Below are 27,995 nucleotides of genomic sequence, written 5' to 3'. Positions count from 1 at the left end.
TCTTCTTCTTCTTCTTCTTCTTCTTCTTCTTCTAATTCAATGGACCTGCCCGAGAGATATTGGACAAAAGAAACTCGTCTAGTAGGTGTCAACTAAATCCATAGTATTACAACAAAAGTACTTTAAACGAGGTAAGTTACGAATTTATGTTCTCAATCGCCAAGTGGGATTCAATATTACATTAGTTTAGATTAGATGTATTGTCCCCAGGGGGAAATTCATTTGCACAGCTCTGTTGTGGTAATCTGTATTATATAAACCGTATTGGTACAATGAGCGACATTTAGTGGCGGATTGTGGAACATTGATTAGATTTTTCTCATTGCAGTTTGACTTTAACTTCAGATTGGACCCCCCTAAGTCATTTAGAATAATAAAAATAAATGTTAAAATAATTAATTTTTTGATCAGTAAAATCAGGCAAAAATAAGAATTAAATAACATAACCCTAACCTAACCCTAACCCTAAAACCGAAATAAAGTAACCAAAAACCGAAAAGAAACTAACAAAATCCGCCATCATCCGGCAAATTTTCGCGCACAATTTCGGAGCGCACAATTTCTTTCCTCTTGAGCACCTGCCCCTATAAATGTCTGTGCACGCCACTGATCTGATTGGAAAACATCCAAATGGCAATTGTGATGGTTGCCAACAATCAGAGACAATACATCATGTATTTTTTAGCTGCCCGGATTATAACAGACAAATACTCATTCTGAAAACTGCACTGGAACAACTCAAAGTAAAGGACATGGATTTCAAGTCAATATACGAAAGTAAATCAAGAAATGAAGCAAACAAGCTGATCTTCAAATTCCTCAAAAGCACTGGTCTGAGGACAAGGATTTAATACGATCATTTAATAAATCAACAGTAGGTGGCGATATATGCTCCAAGTGGAAGCGATTCCCCATTTAAGAAAAGAAGAAGAAGAAGAAGAAGAAGAAGAAGAAGCAGCGTCCATTGGCTCACACATAACTCGAGCCCTGCATGTGGCGTCTCATCGCTACGGTTCTCTCTCTTGTGTTCCTGAGAAAGTGTGTGTGAGCTCCAGCACTACTGATCCATCATCTGTGTGTCTGGATAAACCTCTGAATGGACTCTGTGCTCTTTTTTCTGGAGCGTTTACCTCGGACTATAGGAGCTAGCTTAGCATGCTAGCTGGAAACACGTTAGCAACATTAGTCAGATTGAGAGTTTGACGGAGAGAGAAACGGTGTGTTTAACGGAGTCTGCAGGGAAAGGTGATCTAGGAAACATGAGTAAAGTCCAAATGCTGCTGCTGTCGTTGAAGCAGCAGGGACTCACTGCTGCTAATGAAGAGATATTTGCTCTGTTTGAACAAACAATAGCAGAGCTCGAGGAGGAGCTGTTTCTTTCCAAAGAGGAGAACAAGAGACTCCAGAAACTACTGGACGCTGTTTTACAGCCTCAGCTTCGGATACACAGAGCAGGTCTGTTCCCTTTACTCTTAATTAACACTTTACACTCTTCAGTAACACTTTATTATCACATTAATAACACTTTAGACCAGGGGCGCTGGAAGGGGGGTGCTGAGGGCGCCCCCTAGCCTCAGGCAGGCGGAGCTCCTCTGCCTGCACATTTAAAAAAAATTATATATATTTTTTGATTGCATTTCATTGTGCCTGAGATATATTTTATATTATATATTATTATTCAAATGATACTTTTAAACTATAAAATAAATTATTTAGCTTCAGGGAAGAAAAATAAAAAATATGTTTTTTTTAGTTAGTTTTTAGTCAGCTACTTTTAAAGTGACGCACAACACAAGTGACGAGTAACTGACATGGTGTCAACCCCGGTGTGGTGTCGGCTCGGCAACAGACCACTCAGAGCTGGTGATTACTTCAGTTTATTTCCACACCTGCATTTGAATGGAAAACATAAAATGGACACGTGAGCTGCGTTTCTCAAGAGATCCTCACGCGGTATGAAAATCTCCTTTACAAAATAAGTGTCCAATAATCAACACAACAATGATCTTATAGTGGTAGTATATAAAATGTGAAACATTAAACATAAACAAACTGGTGTACAAAACTCACATACCTGCATTTTAATGGACAAGATAAAATGGACACATGAGCTGCGTTATGTTGGAGAGATAGCACCACGCTTACGTTAGCCTATTAGCTCAAATTAGCTATAGAGAACTGCAGTGACGCGTCCTAAAACCCGGAAGTAAGTTAGCATTTTTACCACTTCCGGTTCCTTCGATAAAAAGCAATGCAATTTCTCCATAGGATTTTGGAAAATAGCTCCAAATAAGGTCTGTGTTTGACACAAATTGAAGAGACAGATCACGTTTTGTTCTACGACATTAAATATATCAGCAGTGACCCCGCTGGTGATTTTTGAAGAGTTTACGTGTCTGAAAAACGATGGTTGTTAACAAGTGGCTGAATAGGACTACAGAAGTTGTCCAGGCCATCTTACGTCATTACACCGAACACGTAAAACACTCCCGCTAAGTTAGTTTGCCCTGTTCTGCTTGAAGGCAAGTACCTGCCTCCTGCAAACTGTTCAAACAAACGCTTCAACTTGTACCATTTAGAATCTGTATGTTTGAATATGGATCTTCAGTTGGCGTGGCATTGAACCGGCGGCCCTGCTGTAGTTCGTTTATAGCATAACGTTAGCATTTTGCTTCTGGCAACTAGATTTATGATTCGAAGATTATAAAAGTAGGGTAGACATGTGGAGATTATCCGGCTGAACAAAACGTGATCCGTCTCTTAAATGTGTGTCAACCACAGACCTTATTTCGAGCTATTATGCAAAATCCTATGGAGACATTGTATTGCGTTTTTGACAAAGGAACCGGAAGGAGTTTACTTCCGGGTTTTAGGGCGCGTCACTGCGGTTCTCTATTGATGGTCACATTAATAAATCATATAACACAAATAGCCAATCACACAAAAAACATGTTGCTGTGAGCATTAAACGACTAACATTAAACTAAACAAACACAACAGAACGTTATTGTCCTAATAAAAATAATAACATACTTTTTGTCCACTGACATAATACAATAGTACCTTACCAAGTCCCCAGGAAGTGCGCCGGACTCAGATGAAAATATTCGTGGTGGCCAAACGGCGGTACTACACTTCCATTTGGGTGCCAGGCCCGGACGCGTCTATCGTTATTCCAACCCAGTTTAGATTTAACCACTTCCGCATTACGCAAGGATCGACGTAGCTCTACGTAGACACGGCACACCCGCGAAATCTGAATCTGACAATGAATCTGACAAGCAAAATACCGTCCTTATAAACGCTGCATAATATCATAGACTGTATGCAGAATATACAATACCTTTGTCAATATGACTGACGACCACACTTATGCAGTGCTGAGGTAATGTTAATTCATCATTTAATATTAATTCCTGATGGATATAAGAGGGATACATAGCAAACATCTGTATATATAGCCTATATATAATGTTTTCGTTTTTTTTGTTTGTCATGCAACATGTTAACGTTTATTTAATATTTTATAGACTTTTATAATATGTTATAAATGTCTATTTTAACATTAATATATATATATATGTTTATAAATGAATAAATGTGTGTAGGCCTATATATATATATATATATATATATATATATATATATATATATATATATATATATATATATATATATATATATATATATATATATATATATATATATATAAAAAATAGTATCATTAAATAATGCTAATACTTACAGCAGCTGAGATGATAAAACACCAGTAAGACAAAAAACAACTATTCCTGCTTTACCGCGACCGCTATGGCTATAACTGCCGAAGATTAAGTCTATGACGCTAAAGCTACGTTCTTGCGTAATGCGGAAGTGGGCGTGGTTAAGTCTAAACTGGGTTGGAATAACGATAGACGCGGCCCGGACACACTTTTTCCCATTGACTTGCATGGGGAAAGAGTGGTCTGTAAATCGTTGGATACTTTTTTTTAAACTAAATAAACTACCCAGTACAGTGCATGACATTAAGGATTTTGGGAGATGTGGGCCATCTAAGCTAATTTACAGATGGCCCTGAGCCCAATAGAGATTGCCCTGAAAAATGCGTGCGGACAAATGACGAACAAAGGGTTTGGGGGGCCTCCCCCTAGAACATTTAGATTTTTGCAGGTCTTAGATGCTGTCTGGTGCATTCTCTAGACTGAATTATAAGATGAACCACCACAAAATTACAATTTCAATTGTATTCTTCATTTCACTTGTTTGTGTTTGCTCGCTTGCATGCCCTGCATAGCTATAATAAATACTTAAGTTGTTGGTCAAGACACTTTCCATCAGATGAAGGCAAATGCCTTCCCAGATGTAAAAAAGTAGAAAACATTACATTCAGTTATAACTGCCAAAACAAACATTATTTACGCTATTATGGCCCCTGTTAAAAATGTTTGTAATGTTATCTACTGTAAGTTGGTCGAACGAATGCCTCCTCATCCAGAAGCTGACCGAGCAGACCCGAGCAGCCGAGTGCATCCGCGAAGCACACACAATGGCGACGTCAGAGTTCCCGTTAGCAAGCAAATCTAAATCTCTTCAGTCCAAATGTCCGTCAAAATAATTTCCCTTTAGCGCAATACCGCTTCAGTTGCGCAACTTATGTGACAGACAAGAAGAGTATGTGACAGACAAGAATAGTCCATTCTAATGTGTTCCACTTAATGTGGAGAAAGAGATGTCCTGTATGGGTTGATTGTGCGTTGATCTGTTGGTAATGCCTCGGGGTTCCGGTGGGCATGTAAACAAATGCATTATGCTGCGCTATACTTTGTGGCCTTACCCAGTTGCATAGCGACACTTATTGTTTAGGTCACGGTGTCTTTTAATAAGCAGGTAGTCATATCATTAGCGAGAACTAGCTGGATCCGATCGATATGGACAAACGCGAGTGAAGTCTAATCTGACGGGAGAGAGAGATCAGCTGCTGCTGACGAGTCGACACGCAGCTCTGCATGATCACATGCAGCGGTGAGCGGAACAAAACACACACTTCAGGTTAGAATATCACACGTAGATATTTTAATTACCTCTCAAACTATCTAAACTCGTTATAGATATGTTTAGTTTTACTGTCGGGTCACTCATTACTTTATCCGCGAGCTGCATGATACTGGTATAATAGATTGCCCGATCGGGCAACCAGCAGGTGAGGCTTCATGGCCCGAGCTAAATACTAGATGGCCCCGGGCCATCGGGCAGTCCTTAATGTCGAGCCCTGTACACAGTGTAATAATTATTTCATGCTAAATGAAGCTCTGTTGCTTGGATATCACTAGATCCTGTTACAGCGTAATATAAGTACATAACGATTAATGTGTACATTAGCATAACTACTAGCTAGTCGCTAGCTGCTAACTGCCGCCTCGTTAATATAAAATCCATCATAATAACAAATCATTACCATGCTGTCATGAACGCGCGGTGCTGTTGCGTGTACGCAAATTGACGTGCTTGATGTGAACGAGCATTTTGGTTAAAGTACTTCTCAGGCATGCTGGGTAATCTGTGACGTTTCGCTCTCTCAAAAGTAGGGACATTTTATCATCATGCGCCAATGAGCAACTCTCATAGGAATTAATGAGGCCCTGCCTCCCACGTTGTATCCAGTTCTTATTATGCATCCATGCACCTAACTCTCAAGAGATCCTCACGTGGTATGAGAATCTCCCACAATGCATTGCGGTAACAAAGCTACAGTAATGCAGGCACACGTTTGAAACACCAGATGGCGTAATTCTCCAATTTAACCAGGATTTTACACCAACCGTTATAACTCTGTTACATAGGCACAAAAAAGTATCCCAGAATTCTTTCTCATTAAAAACGCTAAATCTGCTAAAAAGATTGAAATGGAAGATGCAGGGGCAGGGCATTATTACGCAGAATCTGTGAAAGGGGCGTTATGCCTTATAATATTATATACAATATTATATTATAAGTGTGTGGTTGCCTTCTAGTCACTTTGCTCAGCACTACTGCTTGTAGGCAGGCATGACGAGACTCTTCAGTCGACCAATGTTCAGGGGAGGTGGGTTTAGTTTCCTGCACGCCTCGACGTAAGAGAGACGTAAGCGACGCCGCCTCTTAGCTCCGGAATCTTGCTTCTCAACCGACAATGTTTTGGAGCTGGAAACGAACCGGATTCCGGAGCTAAGAGGCGTCAAGGCGGGGGCAGGGGCATGGGCGGGATCAACCTCCTGAAGACCGCAAAGAAGTTTTGAATTTCGCATGTGATGTTTGTAAAGTTCAAAGTAAAGTCGTCCCTTGTAAAGTCGTCCCATGCCTTCCATTTCGTTTCGTAAGAGCTTAACCAAAGCGAACAGCGCTTCAATACAATCGGCCATTGTTGTTGTTATCGATGTGAGGGATTTCCGCGCGGTTTGGCATTTATGAAGCAGGCACGTAAACGGTTGCGTCATGACTCAAACAATGAGGCAATGACGCAGTACCACCCTGGCTCTGTGTGGTGTGAACCTTTATATGTACAGTCTATGGTGTGAACAAAGCGGGAGCAGAAAAGGGAAACCGGAGCTGAACCAGAAAAGCTCTAGCACGGAGCTATAACGGGAAAAGCGCTGGTGTGAAAGCCGCATATTATCTAGCCAGGAATTAGCAATACCTTGATAGCGTACTTCTATTAATGTAAATTCCTCATTGTTGGTAAAATCATATTTTACATCTTAAAGGTGGGGTAGGTAATTCAATTCAGAAACACTTTTTGTTATATTCCATGGAATGCTCTTAACATCCCGATAGCAATGAATACATGAAATGCTTTGACAATAAATACATACAAATATTTCATCAGTGGAAGCCGTAGCGCTGTAAGAAGCACGACCAATCATCTGAGCCGGCCCGGCTAAAGTAACTGGATGGCCGACCTGCCTGTCAGCCTTCCATCTGTGCACAAACTTATCTCGTGCCCTCATTGGTGATGTGCGCGTCCGTGTGTGTTGGAGGAGGGGCTCTGGAAGCAAGTCTGAAGAAAGGGGCAGATTTTTTCCGGTTGTGTATTTTCAAATTCTAGTGCATTCGAGCTGGAACCCACCCTACCGTTGTGTGTGTGTGTGTGTGTGTGTGTGTGTGTGTGTGTGTGTGTGTGTGTGTGTGTGTGTGTGTGTGTGTGTGTGTGTGTGTGTGTGTGTGTGTGTGTGTGTGTGTGTGTGTGTGTGTGTGTGTGTGTGTGTGTGTGTGTGTGTGTGTGTGTGTGTGTGTGTGTGTGTGTGTGTGTGTGTGTGTGTGTGTGTGTGTGTGTGTGTGTGTGTGTGTGTGTGTGTGTGTGTGTGTGTGTGTGTGTGTGTGTGTGTGTGTGTGTGTGTGTGTGTGTGTGTGGTGTCCCCCAACAATGCTTTGGAGTCATGACAGAACGCACAACCATTCCCCTTTAGCGCACACACATTATCCCAATAACATCTTCAACACACACTGTTTAAGCCAACTACTCCAAAATGTTGTGGCAATTTAGTACTCACACATGAAAGAATAAAACAGAGAAATCAATAAAACACAGATATAGTTGATCAATGATTATTTCTTTTGTACAACAATCAATAATAACGAGGAAAACATTACCTCTGCTCTCAAGCAGTCAAATGCTCTGGAGTAGTAAAGAACTCTTTGACAGAACGAACACACATCTTATCATGCAGCCTATCACACAAAGGACACATGTTTTCCTCTCTCAAAGCCACAATTGTATATGTTTTAAACGTCCTTGTCTCATGACGGCCCTAGGATTAGTTAACTAACAAAGGTTAACTGTTCTTATAGCCTAAGGCCATCTCTGAACTTCCTCTCACCTCGAAGTCAGCTCACTTGGAATGAATACATTTATTTATAACTCAGAAGGACCATTGTCTCGTTAACTGTGTGACCCAATCGTCTCCAGGCCTCTTTATGAGTCTTGCAGGATATGAACCACTAACTAACAAGATTTTAACTGTATTATATCTGAGGAAGATCTCTCTTGGAGTTCCTCTGTTAATTGCAAAGACCATTGATAATTAGCAAAAACACTCATGGGCCTCTTCTAATATCTGGAAACTGTAATTCAATTATAGTTATATTGAGAAGCTGACTTTCTGAAAAATACTTATTAACGGGTAATCTTTTCACTCAAGGCAGAAATCACAGGTTGTACTGTACCTTACCTACTCACAAATAGCCAAAAAACCACCCTTTGATTATAACACAAAGTGGAAGAAAAGACTATTGCGCTAATCTACTTTCACTAAAAATGGGACATTATTTTAGGAATATATAAAAAACCTCTCTATAATTTAAGAGGAAAAAATGGACTTGTCCATTCAAGTTTAACACACATTCTATTTATCAGGTGACATTAAAATGAATATACAAGAAATACGCTGTATTAAACTTTCTGCTATAACACGTTACTTTACTAGTTATACATATATTTATTCTTCACTGTCGGGTCACTCATTACTGGATCAGTGAGCTGCATGAGATACTGACAGGCTGTCAGGAGAGAGAGGGGGAGAGAGGAAAATAGAGTGCTACCGCTCATTTCTCCCGTGTTATTATCCAAAGTTAATGTAAACTTGAATAATGTACTTCATTTGAATGTAACAACTATGTTGGTTGTTGTTTGTGGAAGCGCCAGTGATGAATGAGCCCCATTAACTGAGTTTTAAACATAACTTTAAATGGAAGATCCCCATAGGCCCCGCCCACTCGATCCGATCAGAGCATCCCTGACAGGTCCACACACTGCTTCCCCACAGCGAGGCTCCCCCCGCCCTCCTGTTGACAGTTCACGAGCGTCAAGCTTTTCTTCTTCACTTTCATTGTGGGTTATATAAGAATATAATTGATTATATTTGATTATAACTAACTTTCGTTTTAAGTATTCACTTGATACTATGAAGATCTCAACAGCACCATCATTACTATGACATAAGAGGGTGCCGTAAAATGTTCTGATAATACTTTCATACTTTTACTTAAACAAGGTTTGAATTAGGGCTGTGCAATTAATCGTATTTTAATCTCTATTACCATTTTGGCTTGCAACGATTATGAAAACAACGTAATCGGAAAAAAACGATTATTTTGATGCATTCCCTTTCGCAATGATGCTCTCAATGTGTCTTGCGTTATACATTCTCATTTCACTTAAATTAAATGATGTTGATGGTTAAATTAGCTTCACTTGTAGGTCTACTGAGTTCTGAACTTGCCATTTACATTACATTGCATTTAGCTGACGCTTTTATCCAAAGCGACTTACAATAAGTACATTTGACCAGGAAGATACAACCTTTAGATCAACAAAGGCCTTGGGGCTATGTTGTTTGATTGATCTAAACACATTATATACACTCCACTATGCTGTTGTACTGTATCTGAAGCTCTTAATATGATTGCTCATATTTCAAGCCATCTTTTTCCCGGCCCCTTGCTTTGGATAATTTTCATCAACCGGCCCCCATTCCAAACTAATTGAATAGCCCTGGCGTAGTGTATCTGTGAACAATCCCAAATACAATTCATTGTTTACATTGCGGCTAGTGCTAAACCAGAAGAAAAAACCCTTTTTCATTTTTAACTGTGAGTGGAAAGGGGCTGGGCTACATGAGGTGAATTGAGCCAACATAATTAGACCATTTTTTTCTGACTGTTGTTGTGGCAATTCAGCACTCACAGAAGGAAAGAATAAAATGGAGGGGAATCAATAAAACGCAAACACAGATATAGTTGATTAATTATTATTTCGTTGTACAACAATCGATAATAATGAGGAAACATTACCTTGCACACAAGCAGTCAATAGTGGTAATGCTCCAACGAGTACAAGTCTTTCACATCATATATAGCAGCTGTAATGAACGCACACACAATTTCCCTTACATTCGTCAACACACCCACATATGTTCCAGATGTCGAAAGGTCATTATCTCGTGACCTCTTTAGGTGTAATTCATACCCTGTCAGGATATGAACTAGGCTTGGGCGGTATTACGGTATACAAGGGTATTTCGAAATCCCGTCGGTATGATTTTCAATACCGTGACGTCACAGACTGTGCGCCAAATCACAGATGCGTTTCATTCTATTACACTGACGACATTGGTTGTAATGCACAGCACGCGGCAGCAGAGGGCAGGGGAGGGCAGTCCGTCTTTCTCGCTCTCAGAGCTCAGCGCTGAGCTGAGCTGAGCAAGATGGCGGCAGCATTTGCCGGCCCCGAACTCGGAGAACTAGTAAAAAAGAAAAATGACTCTGCGCCTGTTTGGGACTATTTTGGGTTTACTCGTCGCCAGTGACTTCATCCAGCACAACGAGAGACAGAGGCACTTCTTTGGGAATGTGTAAGACGGGGTGAGTGAGTGTTGACATTTTTTTATCCTATGCAACTGGTTGATGGTTTTGTAGTTGAGGTCGGACGGTTTTAAAAACGAAAGCATTTACGTGCTAAACATTCACGCGAGTAATCCAATTAATCAAATGGAAATAAGGTTTTTAACACATGGACGGAATAATATTGCCAAACTAGTTAGTGAATATAGCAAACTTTATTCAATAAGTCAAGTTTTTACTCCCGGAAAATCTTTATGTATGATGATATATTGTTAACTTAGCTCACAATGGAAACAACGTCGGACATCTACAAACGCGTCCTGTATCCGATCTCGAAATGTGCCATTTGCACAATGTGTCATGTATGCAGCCCTTGTTTTGCACTTGCGCGCACGTCGCGAGCGTCTACCGGCTCGGGCTGCATTTTACACCGAACATATAATATACCGTTCGAAACATCTATTTGCCGCCGTTCGAACGCCACTCCACTCAAGTCGACCCAAGTCATACCGTCATATACCGTATACCACGGTATGATGTCAGCAAGGTGTGACGGTATGAAAAAAATGATACCGCCCAAGCCTAATATGAATGGCCTCTTTGCACTTCCGCTCACCCCTAATAATTGCGGAAGAGACGATGGGCCTCTCTTCTCTGGAAACTGTAATTCAATAACATACCTAATTATATTGACTAGGTCCAAGACTGATATAACAGTGTGTTTCCTGTTTCCTGCAGATGTCCAGCAGCTGGTGGTGGTTAAAAAAGAGCCTCTCCCTGACCAGCAGGAGTGGAGCACCAGTCTGGACCAGGAGGACCCAGAGCCCCCCCCACACATTAAGCAGGAACAGGAGGAACTCAGGATCAGTCAGGAGGGAGAGCAGCTTCAGGAGCTGGAGGAGGCTGATATCACCAAGTCCACTTTCACTCCTGACCCTGTGAAGAGTGAAGATGAGAAAGAGAAACCTCAGTCCTCACAGCCTCATCAAAGACAAACTGAACACATGGAAACAGAAGCTGATGGAAAGGATTGTCGAGGACCAGAACCAGCCAGGAACTCAGATCCAGAGAGCAGTTTACAACCAAAGACTGCGGACCACACTGGAGACTCTTCTGAAGACACTGATGACTCTTCTGAACCTGACGCTGAACACAGTGCTGATTGGAAGGAGACCAGAGAACCTGCCTCAGGCTCAAACTCACTGAAAAATAGACAAGAATCTTTCAGTGATCCCCGACGTAGTGCTGAAAAGAAACCATTCAGCTGCTCAGTCTGTAAGAAAGCTTTTAGATATAGAAAAGATTTAACTCGACACATGAGAATCCACACAGGAGAGAAACCCTTTCGCTGCTCAGTTTGTGAGAAAGCTTTTTCACGGAGTGAAAGTTTAAAGACACACATGAAAGTCCACACAGGAGAGAAACTACACAGCTGCTCAGTCTGTAAGAAAGCTTTTTCACGGAGTGAAAGTTTAAAGGAACACATGACAGTCCACACAGGAGAGAAACCACACAGCTGCTCAGTCTGTAAGAAAGCTTTTTCACACAGTGGAATTTTAAAGGAACACATGACAGTCCACACAGGAGAGAAAGCACACAGCTGCTCATTCTGTAAGAAAGCTTTTTCACAGAGTGGAAATTTAAAGACACACATGAGAGTCCACACAGGAGAGAAAACACACAGCTGCTCATTCTGTAAGAAAGCTTTTTCACATAGTGGAAATTTAAAGACACACATGAGAGTCCACACAGGAGAGAAAGCACACAGCTGCTCATTCTGTAAGAAAGCTTTTTCACATAGTGGAAATTTAAAGACACACATGAGAGTCCACACAGGAGAGAAAGCACACAGCTGCTCAGTCTGTAAGAAAGCTTTTTCACACAGTGGAAATTTAAAGGAACACATGAGAGTCCACACAGGAGAGAAACCACACAGCTGCTCAGTCTGTGAGAAAGCTTTTTCACAGAGTGGACATTTAAAGACACACATGAGAGTCCACACAGGAGAGGAAATATACATCTGCTCAGTCTGTAAGAAAGCTTTTTCACAGAGTGGACATTTAAAGACACACATGACAGTCCACACAGGAGAGAAAGCACACAGCTGCTCAGTCTGTAAGAAAGCTTTTTCACGGAGTGGAAATTTAAAGGAACACATGAGAGTCCACACAGGAGAGAAAATATACAGCTGCAATGTTTGTGACAAAAGATTTAAATGGTGTAATCATTTCCAAAGGCACAAGTGTGTTGGTCGTCAGTCCTCACAGCTTAATGAAATTCAAACTGAGGATAACGGAGAGGCAGAGCCTCCAATCAGCAGCTCAGCTGAACACATGGAAACAGAAGCTGATGGAGAGGACAATGAATAAGTCTTATGGCAGTTCACACGTGAGAGAAATCTGTCTGACTGGATTAACATTGTTGTACAACATCCATATAAGCAGGGGTGCACATAACTGGTACGCAGGTTGCTGTTAACGTCGGTCTGAACAACAGCATTGTGCCAAAACTACGCCTCGGTGGACAAAATGTATGTTTTTATTTTACAAGGACAATAACGTACTGTTGTGTTTGTTTAGTTTAATGTTAATTGTCTAATGCTCACTGTCACAGCAACATGTTTTCCGTGTGATTGGCTATTTGTTTTATATGATTTATCAACGTGATCATCAATAGCTAATCTGAGCAACAGAACCCAGCTCACGTGTCCTTTTATGCTGTCCATTGAAATGCAGGTATGTGAGTTTTGTACACCAGTTTATTTATGTTTAATGTTTCACATTGCTCCACATGATGCCTCGACTACAAAGTCTTCCATGTTTCTACGCTTCTTCCTCTGTGTCACAGTTTCGGGAATATCAAGATCATTGCACAGGGCCATGGTCTTGTCATAGACCTCATGTGCTTTCTCGTTACTTCTGTAACTTTTCAGTGTGTTCTCAACTGCTGTTTTGTAATCTACTGCCTGCACCAAGTCATTTGTTTCTTTCTTTAGGTATTGGTGCAGGCCCTGAGTGGTTGAGAGCAGTGTCTGGAACATGACAAGCATGTAGATGGTACTGCATTTTCAAAGCATGCTTTCCAGTCCCTTTGCTAGAGGGGCTGAAAGGCTCCCTAAAGTCTTGATCAAAGCAGGGAGGTTTTTGACATGCCCAGCGAACAAGTTGTTTGTCCCCTACCTCTAGCTGTTTCTGAAATGTATGCAATCTCTGATGGTGGACAAGAGATGCAATGCAGCTCATGTGTCCTTTTTATATGCTGTCCATTGAAATGCAGGAAAGTAATCACCAGCTCTGAGTGATCTGTTGCAGAGGGGACACTACACCGGAGTTACATAACCAGAGATAAAGTGCCATTTTGGGGGGAACTCACCTCCTCTGGGGTCCCCCAGGAAGATTTTTTTTAAATATTGAAGTTAAAAGCATCAATCTTGTGCACTTTGAGAGCAACATTAAGAGATATGGATACATCTCTCAACACCCATATGTCTCAAAGAATCAGAAACGGGTTTATTATTTTTAAAACACTTCATTTTCCAATTAAATTATAAACTTTCAAATGATTAGAAGTTGTTAGTAATCAGATTAAACTGAAAAAATGGATGGAAGGAGGAAATAATAATCCCTCCTTACTTGCTGCTTCCTTCATCACTTGCTGCTTCCCTCATCACTTGCTGCTTCCCTCATCACTTGCTGTTTCCCTCATCACTTGCTGCTTCCCTCCTTACTTGCTGCTTCCTTCATCTCTTGCGGTTTCCCTCATCACTTGCTGCTTCCCTCATCACTTGCAGTTTCCCTCATCACTTGCTGTTTCCCTCATCACTTGCTGTTTCCCTCATCACTTGCTGTTTGCTGTTGAAATTATCTCTTTTGCTGGCCAAACATGCTGGATGGAAAGCAGTGATGTCTCACTTGCCTTGGCCCTGTATCTGCAGTCCCTAAATCAGTCATGTTACCCATTGACTCTTGTCTGTTCTGATGTTCCTGTTCATTGTTGTCGTTCTTGTCTGTTGTATCTCCTTCTTGTGTGTCCCTTTCTCCTGTTCTCCTTTCTTCATCCTCTACTCTGTTTGGCTCATCTGTGATGACTATGTAGGTAAACACAAACAAGTATGTAAGTCAATCAGTTTCCAGCTCTGTCAAATAAATGAATTTCAAGATACACAAATTTGTCTTCGTTAAAATGAGTGTCACCACACGGTCACAAAATGTAATCCTAACCGATTGAAAATAGTTACATTGGAAACCTTTTAACAACCTGTTAAGAGTAGTTATCTGCCAATAGGACAGAATCATTCCTATACAAATGCAGTTTGAGTAATTCACTTAACACTTTAATATAGTCATTTTCACTTAATACTCTATAGTCATCTTTCTGCATTCAAAACTAAGGAAAGCTGTACAATTTGACATGATAATGAGGAAAAAAGGCCTCCGACAATGCAGATAATTTTTTGATCATATCAATTTTAAGATGGAGGTCAAGGCTTAATATTCGGGAGCATAGTGTCCCTTGCCCCCGTTCAGGAGCCCCACTGGATTAGCTTTGATCTGAAATATTTATATAAAAAAACTTGTTAGCTGGCTGTCCATCTCATAATGTATTGTTCACATAGAAACTAGCTGTCAATAGGAAATATCAATCAGAAGAATTATAATTTCATGCAAAAATCTGTCACAGAAAGAGGTTGTAGCTACATTTAAATTCAGGTGTTATGGCCAAACAGCCACATTTACTGCTGCAAATATGTTCAAACATGCAGTGCCAACTATGCCACCATTTCAGCTGACTTTTCCTCAGAAATACAGTCACATAACATCCATATATTTCAGTGCTAGGTTGATGCTTAGCTAAGCTAACTATGAAACACTTTAACTGACAGGACTCAGGATCAACTGTGTACTGTAACAGTAGCTTATACGATACGATAATACTTTATTTGTCAGATCAAGTGTGAAATGTTACTTGCGTCACGGCAGCTCCATGTCCAACATCAACAGAAAAGTATCCAGACACAATACATGAAACACAAACAACAAACATTTAACGTAAAAGCACAATCAGTGAGAGAAAACATGCTCAAAGAACCTTCAGTGTGCATTTGATCTGGGATTTAGCTCTGTGTTTACTGTGAGGATTGACTGATGCACAAGGGATGTTTCAGTCTGACCTTATTGAATGGTGGGACCCTGTATCTCCGATTAGATGGTAGCAGTTCATATTCTCTGTTCAGAACATGGTTTGGGTCAGAGATGATGTTGTTGGACAGCCTCACTAGGTTGATATGATGAGTCATAGAGTCTCTGACGACCAACAATCTTTGAGCAGATTTTTAACAGGTGGAGCAGTTTTGATTTTAAAGCTGCTGACAAACATTTGTACCAGGTAGTATTGCAGTACTGCAGAATAAACATGATCACAGATGTAAAGAACAACAGAAGAATTTCTCTGCTCGCCCCAAAAGACCTGAGACGGCGGAGAAAATAAATTCTTTGTTTTGTCCTTTTGCTCAGATATTCAATGTGATGCTTCCATGACAGCAGATGGTCAATCATTACACCCAAGTATTTATATGAAACTCCCTGCTTGATTTCATCTGTATGGATGCCCATGGGGACTTTATGGGAGTCAGATGGTGAGCCAAAAAGGATTTCCTCAGTTTTCTTGGTGTTGATCTCAAGAGCATTGCTATCAGTCCACTCAACCACCTGATTTACTGCCTGTTGGTGCAGCTCAGGATCGTCTGTGTTACTGAGCAGAGATATTATTGCAGTGTCATCAGAGTACTTCATGATGACTTGATTTGGTGTGTTGGTATGACAATCATCAGTGTAGAGAGTAAAGAGCACAGCTGAACTCATGCAGCCCTGGGGGGGGGCTACATTGGTTGTGATGGCAGATGACAGGGTTTAGTTAACCTTCACAAGTTGCTCTCTACTAGTGAGGAAAGCAACATACCAGTAAATCAGGTATGGATTTACTTCCATTTTGGCCATTTTTGACCCCAAGATGTCTGCTTGTATTGTGTTGAATGCTGATGAGAAGTCTAGGAAGAGGGCTCTTGCATAGGTGTTGCGTTTATCTAAATGTTTAGCGAACGATGTGAACCAGAGTGGCCACAGCATCTTCCGTGCCGCACCCTTGTTTATAGGCAAATTGGGATGGATCCAGTTTGTCTCGTGTTGTACTGATAAGAAATCGGAGCAGAATTCTTTCTAGTGATTTCATAATCACTGAGGTGAGGGCTACTGGTCTGTAGTCCTTATGTTCTTTTGGGCATGGAATTTTGGGCAGTGGTTTGATGTTTGACGTTTTCCATGACAGAGGGATGGTGTGCGTGTCAATAGAAGCCTGAAAGATGTGTGGCCACACTGGAGCCAGCTCAGTAGCAAAGTTTCTCAGCAGAAAACCGCTGCAGCCATCTGGCCCAGCCGCTTTCTTGGTGTTGGTGCACTGAAATGTTTTTCTGATCTCTTCGACACTGATGGTCATTTTGTCAGAGGAAGCAGGTATTATGGTTTCGAGCATTTCAGTGCACTTTGCAGAATTATCCAGTGACTCAAAACGGGTAAAGAACGTGTTTAATTTGTTAGCAAAACAAAATTCATTATTCGTCACAATAGGTGTAGCTGAGGATGACAGTCCTGTCATGGTTTTCATGGTGTCCCATACCTTTTTGGGGTTTTTGGCTTTAAAAGCATTTTCCAAAAGCGCTCTGTGTGCCAGTTTTGATTCCCTCAATTTGACTTTCAGTTCTTTCTCTGTCTGTTTACGTGCTCCATAGTCTTTGTTTTTGAAAGCTATTTTCCTGGTATTTATAACGGTTTTAATGTCCTTAGTCACATAAGATTTATTATTTGGATATATTTGTATTTCTTTAGTGGGAACCACTAGTTCTACACAGAAGTTGATATAGTCATTGGTAACAGTAGTTATTTCATCTAGTGAACCTTCCTGAAAAATGTCCCAATCTGTCCAATCAAAACAGGCTTTCAACTGTTCCCTACTTTCATTTGTCCATGTCCTTATTACTTTCTTTTCCGGTTTACTTCTTTTCAGTTTGTTCTTATACACTGGTATCATATTCACATTATGATCAGAGTTCAGTATTGGTGGTCTACATTTAGCCACATAGGCTCCTTTAACATTTACGAAGCATTTGTCCAGGATATTGTCTTTTCTGGTGTGATCCTTAACATACTGTTGGAACCCAGGTAACACAGTCTCTAGGCGACATTGGTTCATGTCCCCGAGCACTATTGCCGGTGCATCGGGGTGGCTGAGTTGCAGCTCGTGAACACACTCAGCGATGGAGCCGGCCGCCAGTGACGCTCTGCCGCTGGGAGGCACGTAAACAACAAACAGTAAAATACACCCGAATTCTCTAGGCAGATAAAAGGGTCTTAACGTCATGCCGAGAATTTCTACATTGGGATCACAGGTTTTACATTTTACTGAGTATGGTCGGCACCACAGATCATTAATATACACACAAATACCGCCTCCTCTGGTTTTCCCCAAGTTCGCATCCGTGTCTGCTCGAACAAGGGTGAATCCGGGTACTTCAAAGAGAGATTCGGGCATCGTAGATTGTAGCCAACTTTCCGTGAAACATAGTAAAGAGGCCTCAAGAAATTCATGACAGTACCTTGTGTATGTCCTTAGTGTGTCCACTTTGTTGCTCAATGAGCGCAGGTTTGTGAGAATGATGGATGGAAGTGGTGGCCGGCTGAATCTCCGCCGTAGGCGATTCTGAACGCCTCCCCTCCTTCCTCATCTCTTTTTCCTGGTGTTTCTAACCGGCTCCCGAGGGATGTCATCCAATAACGAAGAGCACAGGTGGCTTGGTGTATTCGTAGGAGGCCGATCGCATTGTAGCCCTAGCATAGCCTCGCGGCTGTAGCAGCATAGAGGCCGGGGCTCCTCGCCGTACCTATTCGTGTTGTGGCTCAGGTGTGTTTTGAAAAGTTGTATGGCCAGACATGGTCCGCAGAAGGCAAAAGTAATCCACAGGATCAAAAGCATGGTCTCTCAAAAACGATGTTTCATGCAGACAAACAACGTTTGGACAATAATTAGCCCAAAAACAAACAAACAAACAAAACACAAGACGGACGGAGCAGCTGAGACGCGGTGCGCAGCCGAGCAGCGCATTTCACGCACTTAGAAAATACCAATTACAGTAGACTTACTCTAGCTTCATGTCGAACACTGACAGTAAGTCAACATTTCCCAGAGAGATTTCTTTGAAATCACCAGGTAACGCAAACAAACACAACATTTAGATTGTATGACAAAGTGCTTATTTAATATATCTGGCTAGCTATAGCTACTTGCTAACAGTTTAGCTTTCCCGCGCGATTCAAAGTAATGTCAACGTAGCTATAATTTATGCTTTGCTTACATGTTTGCATAACTTGTAAGTTTACTGACATTTACATACCTTGTTCACCTGGCTCAGGTGGTGGCTCTGGGGTTGTTCTGTGAGCCACCATTTGGGAATTGCCGTCTTTTTTATTTAAAAAATGTCTAATGTCCATCTTCAGAAACTCTGCGTCCCCGGCTGACAGTTTAAAGTTTAAACACTCACAGAGGAGAGGTACGTACCTGTCAGCCAATAAAACACGTTTATTTCCATGCAACTCTCTGATTGGTCTGGTGTCTTGCCTCTGTTGCATTCACTGAACACGGGAAATTACAATTCTGCCGTCCTCTAGGTAAAGTACGGCTAATGTATTATATTATTGAGGGAGAATTTGTCCGGGGCTAAAGAAAAAACCCCGGATGCCTACCGCAGGCGACGCCCATAACACAAATACAATGGCGGTTTCACAAAACTTTTCAGAGTTTTACGGGGCGTCGTTTTCAATTTGCCCAGCCAACCAGAACTTGGGCACTTTTTCCCCCCAGGATAGTACTACCTCTATAGCAGGCACTAAAAATGGGGGTAAAAGTTCCCGGCACTAAGTACTCTTTTTGGTGTGAACGCAACATACTGTAAGGGGTACTAATGGAACTAAAGGGGAAAAGTACGTGGAAAAGTACTCCAGTGTGAACCAGTGTCAATTGAGGATGTTTGAACCCAAGCCAATACAGTGCAGACGATGTTGTAAGTTTGGTCACAGTTCTTTGGTCTGAAGACACGCCTTGGTTATTTGTGGCAAATATAGGGATACGTTGTGCAGCGGTAGAAACTGAGAAGGAACCAAAGTATAGTCAGTGTGGGGGGAATCACAAAGCATGGCGATCAGATTGTCCAAAGAGAGGGATTAAAATAACCAAGAATAGGTCCAACAAAACAATGCATGAGGAAGAAGAACGAGAGAAAGGGAAGTGTTGGAGCCATAATGTATCTTGTTTGTTTTAATTGTATCTGCACAAGTTGAATGTATAATGCAGTTCCAACATTGAAAACAGGATGAAGCATTCCATTTATGAGTGCATGTAAGTAATCACCGGGTGATCAGATTCAGGTGTGTGGGACGGAAGCAAAGAGTGTTTTGACCGTGTCTGGAGAAGCCCTGTCGAGATGAGCTAAACCTTCGTCATTTTCCTTCATTTTTTATACCATTTTATACGATTGATTGATGTAGTGTTTATTGTATTTTATGTTGAAATGTGTTCCCCTTTCCCCATGTCTGTTGCCGTTGATTGTGTGCACCTGGTGCCCTGTGTTGTCCCCTCCCCCCACCTGTGTCTAATTGCTTCCCCCCTCACCTGTGTCCTGTTGGGTTGATTGGGTTGTGCATTTAGGCTCTGGGGTTTCTCTGTTTGAGGAAGTGTGGTGACTGGTGACTGTGTGCACGGGAGCAGTAGATTGAGGCTGTGAATCATGTGTATGCTTTAATAAATGCCCACACCGGATTGTATTTTTGGACACTCTGCCTCCTTGCCTCGTCGGGCCGCTCAAGTGTCAGCTTCACACACCTGTTTGTATTCAGCGTGACTGGCATGCATATTGAACACAAAATAAATGGATCGATAGATTGAAAGATACACGACTCGTATGCACATTTTTTTATCGTCTGGAACACGCGTCAGAACAAAGGTCTCCCGTTCCCATCCCTCAGTGGCTTGAGTATAGATTAGGTTAAATAGTCACTACAGGTAGAGTCGAGAAAATAGGGAGTGTAAAGCAGGTAGGAGTCATGAGGAATATTGGCGTGTCTGTCCATGGGGATCAACTGTGCTGCTGAGAAAGTTTCTGACAATGGTTGGAGTTATATTGGAGAGGAAGTACAGCGGCTGCTGAGAGAGGCTTTCATGTCCTCTCAGAGCCTTGAGCAATGATATTAGTGGGCTAGTTACTCGAGATAAGAGGTTAACATGGCAAGCTGTATTATGTTAATGTATTTTCCCTTTCTCCTATATTACTATTTTCCGTTAGCAGAGACTGCTAAAGTACAGACTGCAAAAGTACACACATCCTTCACTCAACAAGTACAGATACTCATGTTTAAAAATACTCTGGTAAAAGTAGAAGTACTGACTAAACTTCTTTACTCAAGTAAAAGTAAAGAAGTATGGGCTTTGAAATGTACTTCAGTAAAAAGTACCCATAACTAGCAGCTGTTTTAAAGAGTACCTGACCTCCCTTTATATTAATAGAACAATAATGTCATTGTTAGCAAATGAATGTTTCCATGCTGAACAACGGCAACATGACAACGTTTCCATTGGTCCCTCTTCTTTAGAGAAGACCAGGAAATGATGGATACACGGATCGTGTTCAAATCAATAGGCACGCAATGACTCTAAATAATAATGATCACGCCACCAAACACACATTCAAACTAAAGGAACCAGCCTGTTTGGAAAATGAGAGAAGTAGAAAGTACAGGTATTTGAGTTCAACATGTAAGAAGTAGAAAGTACAGGTATTTGAGTTCAACATGTAAGAAGTAGAAAGTACAGGTATTTGTGTTCAACATGTAAGAAGTAGAAAGTACAGGTATTTGAGTTCAACATGTAAGAAGTAGAAAGTACAGGTATTTGAGTTCAACATGTAAGAAGTAGAAAGTACAGGTATTTGAGTTCAACATGTAAGAAGTAGAAAGTACAGGTATTTGTGTTCAACATGTAAGAAGTAGAAAGTACAGGTATTTGAGTTCAACATGTAAGAAGTAGAAAGTACAGGTATTTGAGTTCAAAATGTAAGAAGTAGAAAGTACAGGTATTTGTGTTCAACATGTAAGAAGTAGAAAGTACAGGTATTTGTGTTCAACATGTAAGAAGTAGAAAGTACAGGTGTTTGTGTTCAACATGTGAGAAGTAGAAAGTACAGGTATTTGTGTTCAAAATGTAAGAAGTCAAAGTAAAAAGTCGTCAGAAAAATAAGTAGTGGAGTAAAGTACTGATACCAGAAAGATGTACTTAAGTACAGTCATGGCCGTACCCAAGGCCGGATTAGTACCTCCCGGGGCCCCTGGGCACTGAGAGACAGTGTTGGGCAAGTTATGTCCAAAATGTAATACATTACATATTACTGTCTTTTTTATGTAATAAGTTACACTACTTTTATATTACTTTTGCGTTGCTTTCACCAAAATAACCCCAAAATAATGGCTAGGTATTTGAAATGCTAAAATGTAGTTTAGTGCAGCAACTGTGTAGCAAGGGAACCGGAAGCGGGGGGGCCAGGGGGCCATTGGCCCCCCCACTTTTCAGCCCTGCCCCACATTGTCGCCGCGGTGGATGCCGCGGAACACTGTACAAATCCCGTTTCAATAATTCCCCTCTACTCTAAAGTCGCATCTAAAACGCGATCTGATCTAGCTGTGTATATTTTGTTATATTCAATCTCATTAGCTACAGGCATTTTTGAAGCTTGTAAAGGGAAGATGACAGCTCGCCACTCTGCTGTTCCTCAGCGCCGCTTCCCCTCCCTCTGCTGAAATTATGAATGTAAGGCGTATAGTAATCATAGATAACACGGCAGGGTCCGTTACAGTTGGTTTTTATCTGATTTCAAATAAACAAAGTCTTGGCTTTCAGAATATTGAACTTGTTTCGGCAAAATTCAGATGATAAATACAACTTAGAAAGCTTGTAACGGCATAATTACAAGCGGAGAACGGAGTAACTTTACGTCACAGCAGGCATAACAACAGCCAGTGTTTCTCGGGAGTGTTTTCCCCGGGAAACAAACACAATACACACACAAACGCAAAAATACACAAACACACACACGTATACACACACACACCCACACACTCGCGAGTGAAGCGTGACGGGAGGACAAACAAACAATGAACCGACAGGGGAACACAGGAAGAGACAAGACTAAATACAGGAATGGGTAATCACAAGACGAGAAACAGCAGGACAGGGGAGGCAGAAACACAAGGGCAACAGGTGAACACAATTAGTGAACACGATCAGACACACCAGGGAAACTAACGACAGGGAGGAAAACACAGGGAGAAGGACCAGACAAGACACAAGGAGGAAAATATGAAACAGGGAGAACAGAACAGCAAAATAAACCCAAACCTAGATAAACAAAACTAAAAACGTGACATAACATAAGAATCGTGACAGAACCCCCCCCTCAAGGGTGGCTGATGATGAGGAGGGGGAGGTGGTGACTGATGATGATGATGATGATGATGATGATGATGATGATGATGATGAGGAGGTGGTGGCTGATGATGATGAGGAGGAGGGGGAGGTAGTGGCTGGTGATGATGAGGAGGGGGAGATGGTGGCTGATGATGATGAGGAGGGGGAGGTGGTGGCTGATGATGATGAGGAGGAGGGGGAGGTGGTGGCTGATGATGATGAGGAGGAGGATGGGGAGGTGGTGGCTGATGATGATTAGGAGGAGGGGGAGGTGGTGGCTGATGATGAAGAAGAAGGGGAGGTGTTGGCTGATGATGATGAGGAGGGGGAGGTGGTGGCTGATGCTGAGGAGGAAGGGGAGGTGGTGGCTGATGCTGAGGAGGAAGGGGAGGTGGTGGCTGATGATGAAGAGGAGGAGGGGGAGGTGGTGGCTGATGATGAAGAAGAAGGGGAGGTGGTGGCTGATGATGATGAGGAGGGGGAGGGGTGGTGGCTGATGATGAGGAGGAGGGGGAGGTGGTGGCTGATGATGAAGAGGAAGGGGAGGTGGTGGCTGATGATGAGGAGGAGGGGGAGGTGGTGGCTGATGATGAGGAGGAGGGGGAGTTGGTGGCTGATGATGATGAGGAAGGGGAGGTGGTGGCTGATGATGAGGAGGAGGGGGAGGTGGTGGCTGATGATGAGGAGGAGGGGGAGGTAGTGGCTGATGGTGATGAGGTGGGGGAGGTGGTGGCTGATGATGAGGAGGAGGGGGAGGTGGTGGCTGATGATGAGGAGGAGGGGGAGTTGGTGGCTGATGATGATGAGGAAGGGGAGGTGGTGGCTGATGATGAGGAGGAGGGGGAGGTGGTGGCTGATGATGAGGAGGAGGGGGAGGTAGTGGCTGATGGTGATGAGGTGGGGGAGGTGGTGGCTGGTGATGATGAGGAGGAGGGGGAGGTAGTGGCTGATGATGAGGAGGAGGTGGTGGCTGATGATGAAGAGGAAGGGGTGGTGGTGGCTGATGAGGAGGGGGAGGTGGTGGCTGATGAAGATGAGGAGGGGGAGGTGGTGGCTGATGATGAGGAGGAGGGGGAGTTGGTGGCTGATGATGATGAGGAAGGGGAGGTGGTGGCTGATGATGAGGAGGAGGGGGAGTTGGTGGCTGATGATGATGAGGAAGGGGAGGTGGTGGCTGATGATGAGGAGGAGGGGGAGTTGGTGGCTGATGATGATGAGGAAGGGGAGGTGGTGGCTGATGATGAGGAGGAGGGGGAGTTGGTGGCTGATGATGATGAGGAAGGGGAGTTGGTGGCTGATGATGAGGAGGAGGGGGAGGTGGTGGCTGATGATGAGGAGGAGGGGGAGGTAGTGGCTGATGATGATGAGGAGGAGGAGGGGGAGGTGGTGGCTGATGATGAGGAGGAGGAGGGGGAGGTGGTGGCTGATGATGATGAGGAGGGGGAGGTGGTGGCTGATGATGATGAGGAGGGGGAGGTAGTGGCTGATGATGATGATGAGGATGGGGAGGTGCTGGCTGATGATGATGATGAGGAGGAAGGGGAGGTGGTGGCTGATGATGATGAGGTGGGGGAGGTGGTGGCTGGTGGTGATGATGAGGAGGGGGAGGTGGTGGCTGGTGATGATGAGGAGGGGGAGGTGGTGGCTGATGATGACGAGGAGGTGGAGACTGGGGACGTATCCTCCTGATGTTGTAAAGCATGTGTCATTTAGCCAGGGAGCAGGAGGGGACTGACGAGCCTGCCGAGATGTGAGAGGAGAGAGAGAGTCCAGAGAGGATGAGAGAGTAGAGAGGAGAGTTTCTGAAGCAGAGTTTGGAGGCAGGAGTTGGAACGAGTCAGAGGAAGGGAGGGCTGAGAGCACCGATGAGGCAAGGGTAGAGGGGGAGAGGGAACGGAGGTTACGGCGGACAGGTGCAGAGTTAGAAGAGATTAGTTTGTTATGTTTGGAAAGGGGTAGAGAGAATGAAATGAAGAAGTGATCGGATGTTTGGAGCGGGTTTACAGAGAGGTTAGAAGTAGAGCAGTTCCTTGAGAATCAACGACATTGCCAGCTTTATGAGTTGGTGGGGATGGAGACAGTGAGAAAGCAGAGGTGGTTAAAAGAGATGTTAGTTCAGATATCTTCCCTGTCTGGGGGTTGAAGTCTCCGAGAAGTACAGCATCAGTGTTTCTTAGGGTCAAAAACACTAAACTCACAACTTAAAATGAAAGTGTTTAGTTTATTTAATAAAAGAGCACATGAAAAACAGGCACTCGCTTGTTTAATTATTTTGCAGTCTAGATTTCTTCTTCTTTTTTGAAGTGAGAAGTTGTCCATCAGTCGGACGGATAGACTCCCCCCCCCCCCCCCCCCCCCACCCCCAAAGAGAAAACTCTTCGGTTCTCCACGAATTACACAAGTCACCCAAATCAGCGATAAAAAAGCGGGAGGCGCCGAAAAGCGACTAATTTGCATCACTGCTGTCTAGCTGACGAAGAAGCTCGCCGGTATTGCTTACGACACGGCCACCTGGGTTACCAATGTAGGTAACGAGTATGGGTAGGTCCTCATCAGCGTCCTCACCTGCTCCGAGGCAGAGTCCTGCATCGGGTCGGGTACCCACGGGTGATTCGCGGGTTTGGTTATGGGTAAAACAAAGAAGATGCGGGTCGGGTCGCGGGTGTTGCATAATAAATATATTAAAATAATAATAATTTAGTTTAATGTTTAAATCCTCAGACCGCTCCCCTGCGTGACCGCGCATAATCATAACCTCTGCAGCGCATCAATCTGCTCCTGAGCGCGCCACATTCGAAATGGCTGAGGTGAAGCTCTCTAGCGGAGAATACAGCGTTTTCAATAACACTTCCTCAAGAGCGAAATCCAACGTCTGGGAGGCTTTTGGTGTCATCCTATATGGAGGAAATAATCAACATCCCACGCTTTTTGAGACTTTTATATTGCGGATATTATCAGCACATCTGAGTCAAATTAACATGTGTATTAAAGGATGTTAGTGGATTATCCCTAAATCAATATATTTAGGGAACGTTTACAGATAACAGATTAGGCTAGGATACCGGATAAAGTTAGCCACACACGTTAACCATGAACAGCCTATTAATCCGTTCTCCTAATGTTATTTCAACCCAACGTTGTGGAATTAGAGAAAAGGTGCTTCTTAACGTGCTTTTATCCGGGGTGGAGGGAGTTACATATGAGTTAAATATAACATCGGGGCGTGTGATTGTAGTGGGTGGAGGTGGTGAAATGAGGTTATCCATCTTGGAGTTCAGGCTAGTTTAATAAAGTTAACGTTACACAATAATAAGGAAGAGAGCTATGTTTGTGATACATCGCTATTGATATGGATTTAGAGTGGATATTTGAGACTTCCAAACAGTAAACAAAAACGTAACTTATGGGTGAGTGTTTTTAGCAGTCATATTATGTCCTTGTGATTCTGTTGATTATTACCTGTCTGTATTATGTTGCAGCTCAGCTAATTTTGGATTGATGGCAAAGGGAGAGGGACTTAAGTGAGAGTGAAAACACAAGGTACGTTTAAAATAGGTCAGCAATTTCTCACCCTATAGGTTGCTAGATGTATCCAACCCTTCCTGTTGTCTTTGTCTCCCTCTTTCAGCACAAGAACCCCAGGGGGATTCAATGGAGCCTGAAGACCTGCACTGAGACCCTCACCCTGAGCCTGAGTCTCAACTCCCAGAGTTTTGCAAGTCTCTCCCTGTTCCTTATTTTGATTAAAAAGACATTAATCTTCCCAATGGTGTGGTCTTTGTTTTGTGAAAAATATGATTATACATATGTTGTTGTTGCTGTTGTTGTTGTCTTTTGTGATAGTTAATTGCTCCTGCTGACTTGAGCCAGCCATTCTTTCCTCCTCTCTGTGTCAGTGGGGAAACCTTACATTTGTACTCCTTTCTCTGAGCGATTGGAGCATCCCCAGGCAGCACAGCAAACCATGGGGGAGACTATATGCCAGGACAACACAGAGGAAAAGGCACAGACAAACGGCATGCATGCTATTCAATGTTTATGAATTCCATTTATTTACAATGGATGTTCCTAAAACAACACATTTAACATCATCATCATGCTGCTGCTGCTGCTAGTCCTTTGACTCATTGTGCTGTCAGTTGACAATCATTGATAGGCACCTGTGGGTCTCCTATCCTTTCTGAAAGTCATAAAGATTACATTAGTCATTTAGATGATGGATTACTGAAACCACCATGAATTAAAGAAATGGTAGAAATGTATCTAATCAGAATTTTGAAACCTTCCTTCCCATCCCCTCCCTCTAAATATACCAATAAACATTAGGATGTGATGCTCCTGACTACCATACAGGTTTAAGAAGATAATATTTGTTTTAAAGAATTCAAAGCAATAAACAACAGGCTCTTTAACCAAGGCAACGTTACCCTAACATGTATATGTTAACAGGTAAGATAGCTGTTCACACTGTCTATTTTCTACTTTTTGTAATGCTATTTTATTTCTATTTAAGATGTTGACATTTTCGATTGTTTAATTCTAGTCTTTTAACTGTCTAATGTACAATGCCTTGTCTTTTGTTGCTGCAGCGTAAACATTTCCCCAATTTGTATCAATAAAGTACTTCTTATTTTATCTTAATCCTCAAATATTAGCACATTTTATTTAAAAAAAACAAAAACATTGATGTAACTACGTACACATATCGATATGTTGTATACATATTGCAAATCAAAACCTTTATTGACCACTAATTACCAAAAATTGCATTTCTATCCTGTTATTTATGCATTCAAATCGTGATTCAAATGGCCCGCCACAAACTTCAGATTCATGTTAGCACCTGAGTATGACCCGCCCTATTGGTGTATGATCAAATTTGATTTCTAATTTTAGATAAAAGGAAATAAATTCAAAGTTATTGTCAAACAGGAGTTAAATCAATTTCTCGCTTATTGTAAGAATGTATTTCACGATATTCATATTTAAATGATCGGGAAATTACGTTGTAATGATAATAAATCACCTCCCTCATTCAGATTAATGTCGATTGTTATTTT

General features: G+C 42.3%; 2 protein-coding genes across 3 annotated transcripts in view; one reads left to right on the top strand and one right to left on the bottom strand.

The window, feature by feature from the left end:
• Window positions 1-27,995, bottom strand: part of LOC307032686 (uncharacterized protein) — a 528,358-nt gene that overhangs the window by 387,309 nt on the left and 113,054 nt on the right. The gene's annotated exons all lie outside the window — the stretch shown is intronic.
• LOC307032458 (uncharacterized protein) lies at window positions 950-26,698 on the top strand. 2 transcript variants are annotated; one of them, XR_013806260.1, is made up of 3 exons: window positions 1,331-1,455; window positions 26,415-26,475; window positions 26,564-26,698. XR_013806260.1 is itself a non-coding variant. In XM_079670438.1 (2 exons), exons 1-2 carry the CDS (start codon window positions 1,260-1,262, stop codon window positions 12,741-12,743), a joined length of 1,827 nt encoding a protein of 608 aa, XP_079526564.1. In that variant the 5' UTR covers window positions 950-1,259; the 3' UTR covers window positions 12,744-14,531. The 2 variants fall into 2 exon arrangements, 1 of the variants encoding a protein (XP_079526564.1); XM_079670438.1 differs by lacking the exons at window positions 26,415-26,475; window positions 26,564-26,698 and adding an exon at window positions 11,113-14,531 and having other exon boundaries at window positions 950-1,455.

This window comes from Notothenia rossii (genome assembly GCF_949606895.1).
Source record: "Notothenia rossii genome assembly, chromosome: 3".
Lineage (NCBI taxonomy): Eukaryota > Metazoa > Chordata > Actinopteri > Perciformes > Nototheniidae > Notothenia > Notothenia rossii.
The sequence above is the reverse complement of the archived record's forward strand: the minus strand, read 5'-3'. Positions and strand labels throughout refer to the sequence as shown.